General features: G+C 42.5%; 1 protein-coding gene across 2 annotated transcripts in view; it reads right to left on the reverse strand.

The window, feature by feature from the left end:
• The window catches only part of CRHR2 (corticotropin releasing hormone receptor 2), a 239,146-nt gene that overhangs the window by 185,702 nt on the left and 41,312 nt on the right, over nt 1-12,132 (reverse strand). For both annotated transcript variants that reach the window (XR_011855948.1, XM_072154412.1), the window contains exon 2: nt 10,027-10,120. Coding sequence is in view for 1 of the 2 variants with exons in the window: in XM_072154412.1 (XP_072010513.1) it covers nt 10,027-10,120 (94 nt within the window). In the remaining variant the exon portion in view is untranslated. The remainder of the gene's footprint in view (nt 1-10,026; nt 10,121-12,132) is intronic.

Below are 12,132 nucleotides of genomic sequence, written 5' to 3' on the forward strand. Positions count from 1 at the left end.
ACACCACCACTAGGGGGAGATCACTACATACAGATTATACACCACCACTAGGAGGAGATCACTACATACATATTATATATCACCACTAGGAGGAGATCACTACATACAGATTATACACCACCACTAGGAGGAGATCACTACATACAGATTATACACCACCACTAGGAGGAGATCACTACATACACATTATACACCACCACTAGGAGGAGATCACTACATACAGATTAGACACCAGCACTAGGGGGAGATCACTACATACAGATTATACACCACCACTAGGAGGAGCTCACTACATACAGATTATACACCACCACTAGGAGGAGATCACTACATACAGATTATACACCACCACTAGGGGGAGATCACTACATACAGATTATACACCACCACTAGGAGGAGATCACTACATACAGATTATACACCACCACTAGGGGGAGATCACGACATACAGATTATACATCACCACTAGGGGGAGATCACTACATACAGATTATACACCACCACTAGGAGGAGATCACTACATACAGATTATACACCACCACTAGGGGGAGATCACTACATACAGATTATACACCACCACTAGGGGGAGATCACTACATACAGATTATACAACACCACTAGGAGGAGATCACTACATACATATTATATATCACCACTAGGAGGAGATCACTACATACAGATTATACACCACCACTAGGAGGAGATCACTACATACAGATTATACACCACCACTAGGAGGATATCACTACATACAGATTATACACCACCACTAGGAGGAGCTCACTACATTCAGATTATACACCACCACTAGGAGGAGATCACTACATACAGATTATACACCACCACTAGGGGGAGATCACTACATACAGATTATACACCACCACTAGGAGGAGATCTCTACATACAGATTATACACCACCACTAGGGGGAGATCACAACATACAGATTATACATCACCACTAGGGGGAGATCACTACATACAGATTATACACCACCACTAGTGGGAGATCACTACATACAGATTATACACCACCACTAGGGGGAGATCACTACATACACATTATACACCACCACTAGGGGGAGATCACTACATACAGATTATACACCACCACTAGGAGGAGATCACTACATACATATTATATATCACCACTAGGAGGAGATCACTACATACAGATTATACACCACCACTAGGAGGAGATCACTACATGCAGATTATACACCACCACTAGGAGGATATCACTACATACAGATTATACACCACCACTAGGAGGAGCTCACTACATACAGATTATACACCACCACTAGGAGGAGATCACTACATACAGATTATACACCACCACTAGGGGGAGATCACTACATACAGATTATACACCACCACTAGGAGGAGATCACTACATACAGATTATACACCACCACTAGGGGGAGATCACAACATACAGATTATACATCACCACTAGGGGGAGATCACTACATACAGATTATACACCACCACTAGGAGGAGATCACTACATACAGATTATACACCACCACTAGGGGGAGATCACTACATACAGATTATACACCACCACTAGGGGGAGATCACTACATACAGATTATACACCACCACTAGGGGGAGATCACTACATACAGATTATACAACACCACTAGGAGGAGATCACTACATACAGATTATACACCACCACTAGGGGGAGATCACTACATACAGATTATACACCACCACTAGGAGGAGCTCACTGCATACAGATTATACACCACCACTAGGGTTATATCACTACATACAGATTATACACCACCACTAGGGGGAGATCACTACATACAGATTATACACCACCACTAGGGGGAGATCACTACATACACATTATACACCACCACTAGGAGGAGATCACTACATACAGATTATACACCACCACTAGGGGGAGATCACTACATACAGATTATACACCACCACTAGGAGGAGATCACTACATACAGATTATACACCACCACTAGGGGGAGATCACTACATACAGATTATACACCACCACTAGGAGGAGATCACTACATACAGATTATACACCACCACTAGGGGGAGATCACTACATACAGATTATACACCACCACTAGGGGGGGATCACAACATACAGATTATACACCACCACTAGGGGGGGATCACTACATACAGATTATACACCACAACTAGGGGGAGTTCACTACATACATATTATACACCACCACTAGGGGGAGCTCACTACATACAGATTATACACCACCACTAGGGGGAGATCACTACATACAGATTATACACCACCACTAGGGGGAGATCACTACATACATATTATACACCACCACTAGGGGGAGCTCACTGCAAACAGATTATACACCACCACTAGGGGGTGATCACTACATACATATTATACACCAACACTAGGGGGAGATCACTACATACAGATTATACACCACCACTAGGAGGAGATCACTACATACAGATTATACACCACCACTAGGGGGAGATCACTACATACAGATTATACACCACCACTAGGGGGAGATCACTACATACAGATTATACACCACCACTAGGAGGAGCTCACTGCATACAGATTATACACCACCACTAGGGTTATATCACTACATACAGATTATACACCACCACTAGGGGGAGATCACTACATACAGATTATACACCACCACTAGGGGGAGATCACTACATACACATTATACACCACCACTAGGAGGAGATCACTACATACAGATTATACACCACCACTAGGGGGAGATCACTACATACAGATTATACACCACCACTAGGAGGAGATCACTACATACATATTATACACCACCACTAGGGGGAGCTCACTACATACAGATTATACACCACCACTAGGGGGAGATCACTACATACAGATTATACACCACCACTAGGGGGAGATCACTACATACATATTATACACCACCACTAGGGGGAGCTCACTGCATACAGATTATACACCACCACTAGGGGGTGATCACTACATACATATTATACACCAACACTAGGGGGAGATCACTACATACAGATTATACACCACCACTAGGAGGAGATCACTACATACAGATTATACACCACCACTAGGGGGAGATCACTACATACAGATTATACACCACCACTAGGAGGAGATCACTACATACAGATTATACACCACCACTAGGGTTATATCACTACATACAGATTATACACCACCACTAGGGGGAGATCACTACATACAGATTATACACCACCACTAGGAGGAGCTCACTGCATACAGATTATACACCACCACTAGGGTTATATCACTACATACAGATTATACACCACCACTAAGGGGAGATCACTACATACAGATTATACACCACCACTAGGGGGAGATCACTACATACACATTATACACCACCACTAGGAGGAGATCACTACATACAGATTATACACCACCACTAGGGGGAGATCACTACATACAGATTATACACCACCACTAGGAGGAGATCACTACATACAGATTATACACCACCACTAGGAGGAGATCACTACATACAGATTATACACCACCACTAGGAGGAGCTCACTACATACAGATTATACACCACCACTAGGGGGAGATCACTACATACAGATTATACACCACCACTAGGGGGAGCTCACTACATACAGATTATACACCACCACTAGGAGGAGATCACTACATACAGATTATACACCACCACTAGGGGGAGATCACTACATACAGATTATACACCACCACTAGGGGGAGCTCACTACATACAGATTATACATCATCACTAGGGGGAGATCACTACATACAGATTATACATCACCACTAGGGGGAGATCACTACCTACACATTATACACCACCACTAGGGGGAGATCACTACATACAGATTATACACCACCACTAGGGGGAGATCACTACATACAGATTATACACCACCACTAGGAGGAGATCACTACATACAGATTATACACCACCACTAGGGGGAGATCACTACATACAGATTATACACCACCACTAGGGGGGGATCACTACATACAGATTATACACCACCACTAGGGGGAGATCACTACATACAGATTATACACCACCACTAGGAGGAGCTCACTACATACACATTATACACCACCACTAGGAGGAGATCACTACATACAGATTATACACCACCACTAAGGGGAGATCACTACATACATATTATACACCACCACGAGGGGGAGATCACTACATACAGATTATACACCACCACTAGGGGGAGATCACTACATACAGATTATACACCACCACTAGGAGGAGATCACTACATACAGATTATACACCACCACTAGAGGTAGATCACTACATACATATTATACACCACCACTAGGGGGAGATCACCACATACAGATTATACACCACCACTAGGGGGAGCTCACTACATACAGATTATACACCACCACTAGGAGGAGCTCACTACATACAGATTATACACCACCACTAGGAGGAGATCACTACATACACATTATACACCACCACTAGGAGGAGATCACTACATACACATTATACACCACCACTAGGGGGAGATCACTACATACAGATTATACACCACCACTAGGGGGAGATCACTACATACATATTATACATCATCACTAGGGGGAGATCACTACATACAGATTATACATCACCACTAGGGGGAGATAACTACATACACATTATACACCACCACTAGGGGGAGATCACTACATACAGATTATACACCACCACTAGGAGGAGATCACTACATACAGATTATACACCACCACTAGGAGGAGATCACTACATACAGATTATACACCACCACTAGGGGGAGATCACTACATACAGATTATACACCACCACTAGGGGGAGCTCACTACATACAGATTATACATCATCACTAGGGGGAGATCACTACATACAGATTATACATCACCACTAGGGGGAGATCACTACCTACACATTATACACCACCATTAGGGGGAGATCACTATATACAGATTATACACCACCACTAGGGGGAGATCAATACATACAGATTATACACCACCACTAGGAGGAGCTCACTACATACACATTATACACCACCACTAGGAGGAGATCACTACATACAGATTATACACCACCACTAGGGGGAGATCACTACATACATATTATACACCACCACTAGGGGGAGATCACTACATACAGATTATACACCACCACTAGGGGGAGATCACTACATACAGATTATACACCACCACTAGGAGGAGATCACTACATACAGATTATACACCACCACTAGGGGTAGATCAGTACATACATATTATACACCACCACTAGGGGGAGATCACCACATACAGATTATACACCACCACTAGGGGGAGCTCACTACATACAGATTATACACCACCACTAGGGGGAGATCACTACATACATATTATACACCAACACTAGGGGGAGATCACTACATACAGATTATACACCACCACTAGGGGGAGATCACTACATACATATTATACATCATCACTAGGGGGAAATAACTACATACAGATTATACATCACCACTAGGGGGAGATCACTACATACACATTATACACCACCACTAGGGGGAGATCACTACATACAGATTATACACCACCACTAGGAGGAGATCACTACATACAGATTATACACCACCACTAGGAGGAGATCACTACATACAGATTATACACCACCACTAGGGGGAGATCACTACATACAGATTATACACCACCACTAGGGGGAGATCACTACATACAGATTATACACCACCACTAGGGGGAGATCACTACATACAGATTATACACCACCACTAGGAGGAGATCACTACATACAGATTATACACCACCACTAGGGGGAGATCACTACATACAGATTATACACCACCACTAGGAGGAGCTCACTACATACACATTATACACCACCACTAGGAGGAGATCACTACATACAGATGATACACCACCACTAGGGGGAGATCACTACATACAGATTATACACCACCACTAGGGGGAGATCACGACATACATATTATACACCACCACTAGGGGGAGATCACTACATACAGATTATACACCACCACTAGGGGGAGATCACTACATACAGATTATACACCACCACTAGGAGGAGATCACTACATACATATTATACACCACCACTAGGGGGAGATCACTACATACAGATTATACACCACCACTAGGGGGAGCTCACTACATACAGATTATACACCACCACTAGGGGGAGATCGCTACATACAGATTATACACCACCACTAGGAGGAGATCGCTACATACAGATTATACACCACCACTAGGGGGAGATCACTACATACAGATTATACACCACCACTAGGGGGAGATCGCTACATACAGATTATACACCACCACTAGGAGGAGATAACTACATACAGATTATACACCACCACTAGAGGTAGATCGCTACATACATATTATACACCACCACTAGGGGGAGATCGCTTCATACAGATTATACACCACCACTAGGGGGAGCTCAATACATACAGATTATACACCAGCACTAGGGGGAGATCACTACATACATATTATACACCACCACTAGGGGGAGATCACTACATACATATTATACACCACCACTAGGGGGAGATCACTACATACATATTATACATCATCACTAGGGGGAGATCACTACATACAGATTATACACCACCACTAGGAGGAGATCACTACATACAGATTATACACAACCACTAGGGGGAGATCACTACATACACATTATACACCACCACTAGGGGGAGATCACTACATACAGATTATACACCACCACTAGGGGGAGATCACTACATACACATTATACACCACCACTAGGGGGAGCTCACTACATACATATTATACACCACCACTAGGGGGAGATCACTACATACAGATTATACACCACCACTAGGAGGAGATCACTACATACAGATTATACACCACCACTAGGAGGAGCTCACTACATACAGATTATACACCACCACTAGGGGGAGATCACTACATACAGATTATACACCACCACTAGGAGGAGATCACTACATACAGATTATACACCACCACTAGGGGGAGATCACTACATACAGATTATACACCACCACTAGGGGGAGATCACTACATACAGATTATACACCACCACTAGGGGGAGATCACTACATACAGATTATACACCACCACTAGGAGGAGATCACTACATACAGATTATACATCACCACTAGGGGGAGCTCACTACATTCAGATTATACACCACCACTAGGGGGAGATCACTACATACAGATTATACACCACCACTAGGGGGAGATCACTACATACATATTATACACCACCACTAGGGGGAGATCACTACATACAGATTATACACCACCACTAGGGGGAGCTCACTACATACATATTATACACCACCACTAGGGGGAGATCACTACATACAGATTATACACCACCACTAGGGGGAGATCACTACATACAGATTATACACCACCACTAGGGGGAGATCACTACATACAGATTATACACCACCACTAGGAGGAGATCACTACATACAGATTATACACCACCACTAGGAGGAGATCACTATATACAGATTATACACCACCACTAGGGGGGAGATCACTACATACAGATTATACACCACCACTAGGGGGAGCTCACTACATACAGATTATACACCACCACTAGGGGGAGATCACTACATACAGATTATACACCACCACTAGGGGGAGATCACTACATACAGATTATACATCACCACTAGGGGGAGATCACTACATACAGATTATACACCACCACTAGGGGGAGCTCACTACATACAGATTATACACCACCACTAGGGGGAGATCACTACATACAGATTATACACCACCACTAGGGGGAGATCACTACATACAGATTATACATCACCACTAGGGGGAGATCACTACATACAGATTATACACCACCACTAGGGGGAGCACACTACATACAGATTATACACCACCACTAGGGGGAGCTCACTACATACAGATTATACACCACCACTAGGAGGAGATCACTATATACAGATTATACACCACCACTAGGGGGGATCACTACATACAGATTATACACCACCACTAGGGGGAGATCACTACATACAGATTATACACCACCACTAGGGGGAGATCACTACATACAGATTATACATCACCACTAGGGGGAGATCACTACATACAGATTATACACCACCACTAGGGGGAGCACACTACATACAGATTATACACCACCACTAGGGGGAGCACACTACATACAGATTATACACCACCACTAGGGGCACTAAATTACTTTTAAATTAATTGACTGATTCTGAGTAGATTTTATATTACTACACTGCCATAATGAAACTATTTTACTACTTCTACTATATCAATAGTTTTAGAAGATACATGGACCAAACTTACCAAGAATCTACTGTATTTTCATGTAGATGCCTGTATGTCCAAGCTGATTATTCTTGGCAGAGGAGATTTATTTTGAAAAATTCATTTGTAACTAAATATGAAATCCAACCTCTCGATAACCGGGAGACTCCACCATAGACATCATTAAGAGGTAACTGCATGTAATGACCAAATAATGTACAGAACAGAGTCACCAATCATAGAGAGGTCACCGACTGCATCGTATTCTCCATCCTCCTACCAATTACTATAAAGGTTATATGCCTGGAGCTATTTCTTATTTTCTCTGAAGCTGGAACTTACCCCACTAGATTCACCAAACCAACCCCCAGGTATCAGGAGCCGAGAAACAAAGCAAAAGATTTATTGTCTTCTATAGTCAGACAAGGCTTATTATCCTACAATCTACAGTATGTACAGGAATATAACTACTATAATACTGCCCCCTATGTACAAGAATATAACTACTATAATACTGCCCCCTATGTACAGGAATATAACTACTATAATACTGCCCCCTGTGTACAAGAATATAACTACTATAATACTGCCCCCTATGTACAGGAATATAACTACTATAATACTGCCTCCTATGTATAAAAATATAACTACTATAATACTGCCCCCTATGTACAAGAATATAACTACTATAATACTGCCCCCTATGTACAAGAATATAACTACTATAATAATGCCCCTATGTACAAGAATATAACTACTATAATACTGCCCCCTACGTACAAGAATATAACTACTATAATACTGCCCCCTATGTTCAAGAATATAACTACTATAATACTGTACCCTATGTACAGGAAAATAGCTACTATAATACTGCCCCCTATGTACAGGAATATAGCTACTATAATACTGCCCCCTATGTACAGGAATATAACTACTATAATACTGCCCCCTATGTACAGGAATATAACTACTATAATGCTGCCCCCTATGTACAGGAATATAACTACTATAATACTGCCCCCTATGTACAGGAATATAACTACTATAATACTGCCCCCTATGTACAGGAATATAACTACTATAATACTGCCTCCTATGTACAAGAATATAACTACTATAATACTGCCCCCTATGTACAGGAATATAACTACTATAATACTGCCCCCTATGTACAAGAATATAACTACTATAATACTGCCCCCTATGTACACGAATATAACTACTATAATACTGCCCCCTATGTACAGGAATATAACTACTATAATACTGCCCCCTATGTAAAGGAATATAACTACTATAATACTGCCCCCTATGTACAAGAATATAACTACTATAATACTGCCCCCTATGTACAGGAATATAACTACTATAATACTGCCCCCTATGTACAGGAATATAACTACTATAATACTGCCTCCTATGTACAAGAATATAACTACTATAATACTGCCTCTATGTACAAGAATATAACTACTATAATACTGCCCCCTGTGTACAGGAATATAACTACTATAATACTGCCCCCTATGTATAAGAATATAACTGGCATTATACTGTTTCCTATAGATGGAGGCTCAGAATGGGAAATTCTAGTGGCTTACAATATTCCCAGTATAGACCAATCACCTGTCCTGGGACGCCCCCATTTATTAGTGTGACCCCTTGTTGTTTACCTGTGATGTTTCGGACCCCGGACACGACCTCGCAGTATCTCTCCAGCAGAGCGGTGAGGGACAGGTTCTCGGAGCTCCGGCACGGAACGACTGTCTGAAGGGAATGAGAAATAGATTTGATTGATGTGAAATAGCAATTATGTAAATTTGATCTTTTCCCAATAATTTCTCATTTTTATGATGTTTTATATCCTGTACACGAGTCACAGAAAGTTCTGTTCAAGTCTACGGACGACCTGGAGATCCTTGAAGGTGAATCAGGGGTCTTCTTGTATTGGAAATCCCTGGGGTCCTCATGGACTCGTACTGATACATTGTAACGACATGTGTCTGCTTTTTTTCCTTCTGAATTGAATGGAATCCTCTGTGGGCTCTCAGCGGCTTGTAATGTGTCAGAGGGGCAGGGCTTACGCTCCTCAGGGCGATATGGACGGGACAACTTATTAAGGACCCCGACTGCCAGGTTTTACACTTAAAATTGGACTAGTGCTCAGGAAAAAGAGTATTAATGGGGCCCCAGGAGGCAGCGGGGCCCCTGTCTGTAGACTGTGATCTAAGGGCTTTATCATGGCTGACACTGCTTGTAACCTCTACAGAATGAAGTGCAGCTCTGGAGGACAAAATTCTGCACAATCAATTCAATGGTAGATTTAAAGGGATTTTTCTGGATTGAAGTATAATAAATTGATGATCTGTTTGCAGCTAAATCTCCTTTAAAACGAGGCGCAATACCAAGCCCTGCCACTCTACAATGTACGGCGCTGTGCTGAGAAAACCGAGAACAGACTGCAAACCCTTACCTTATCTTTGCTAATCCGAAATGACGACCTAAATTGAAAACCCCTTTTAGAGGACAAAAATGTATCAAAAAGTTTTATCACTCAGAAACTTAAAAAACTCACTCAGCACTGCTACATCTTGATGTTGCCCCAGTGCCCTGAGCCGACACTAACCCTTGTATCTCCCCACTTTAGGAAAGTTTCTCCAAGGAAGGAGATGATGAATTCTGCAGGTTGATATTATGAGTTATTTTGGTATCGGAGCCCTTGCCCCCCACTACTACCCCCACTACTACTACTACTCCCGCCCTCTATTCTCCTGCCAGACATTCCTGCTACGCCACGTGTTTCCAGTAGCGGCGGCGTATTCCGTGCAGCGCTGTGAAGAGTTAATCACACTTGTCATCGGGACCCCCTGGGATTGTGCCAGTCCATTTATATCTCAGGATCAGAGGGGCGACACCACGACAAACACATTGGCGCACGTAGCGCTGTCTAGGGATGAGATACGTTTATTTATGAGGCATTTTCTGACAGCGACGTATCGGAATAATGCGGCGATCCCAGCGATGGAGGCGGCGGCTGCCTCTCAGGTTACCGCGCTTGTATCATACGGGCATCCGCAGACTCGCGTGACAGCTGGAAAAAATTAAGCCTCCAAAATAGCTCCAGATGTAGCAGAGACGAGTTTGTCATCTGCAGCTGCATTGTTATAAATCACTGGGCGACTTCATACGGAAAAACCTCTGATTAAACTTCATCTTGTCACTAAACAACACATCCGGCTCTGCTACATCTGCAGCACATAAACTGCTACGATGAATGAGGATGCTGGTTCTTAAAGGGGTGTTATTATTACATACATGTGTCTGATAGAACGTGGGTCCGAATTCCGCTATTGGCAGAGTAGGGGTCCCCAAGTCACCCTCAAAAAATCCCTTATGTGCAGGACAACCTCATCCAGTGCTACATTGATTTCTATGGGAGTTTTGGGATGGTGCCAGTCCTGGATGTCACACACTGTTCATGGGGTTTCTCTCCTTCCACTTCTGATTTATCAGGACTAAATCTTCTTCAATTGGGAAATCCCTTTAAAGAGACTCCATTTTGAACCCCATATTTGTGCACTAGTTTTCCTTCACGAGATCCTTACAAGCAATGATTCATGGGAAAAATGTATGCAGATTAGCTCTCCTCCAAATGGAAGAACACTACCTCTCTGCTCCAATCTATTGGTATATTTTTTCATTTTTATGTTTTTATTATGTTTTATTTATTGTTTTTATTTTGCTACATAATAATATAGCAAAATCAAAACAATTATTAT

The sequence above is a fragment of the Engystomops pustulosus genome, chromosome 5 (genome assembly GCF_040894005.1).
Source record: "Engystomops pustulosus chromosome 5, aEngPut4.maternal, whole genome shotgun sequence".
Taxonomy (NCBI): domain Eukaryota; kingdom Metazoa; phylum Chordata; class Amphibia; order Anura; family Leptodactylidae; genus Engystomops; species Engystomops pustulosus.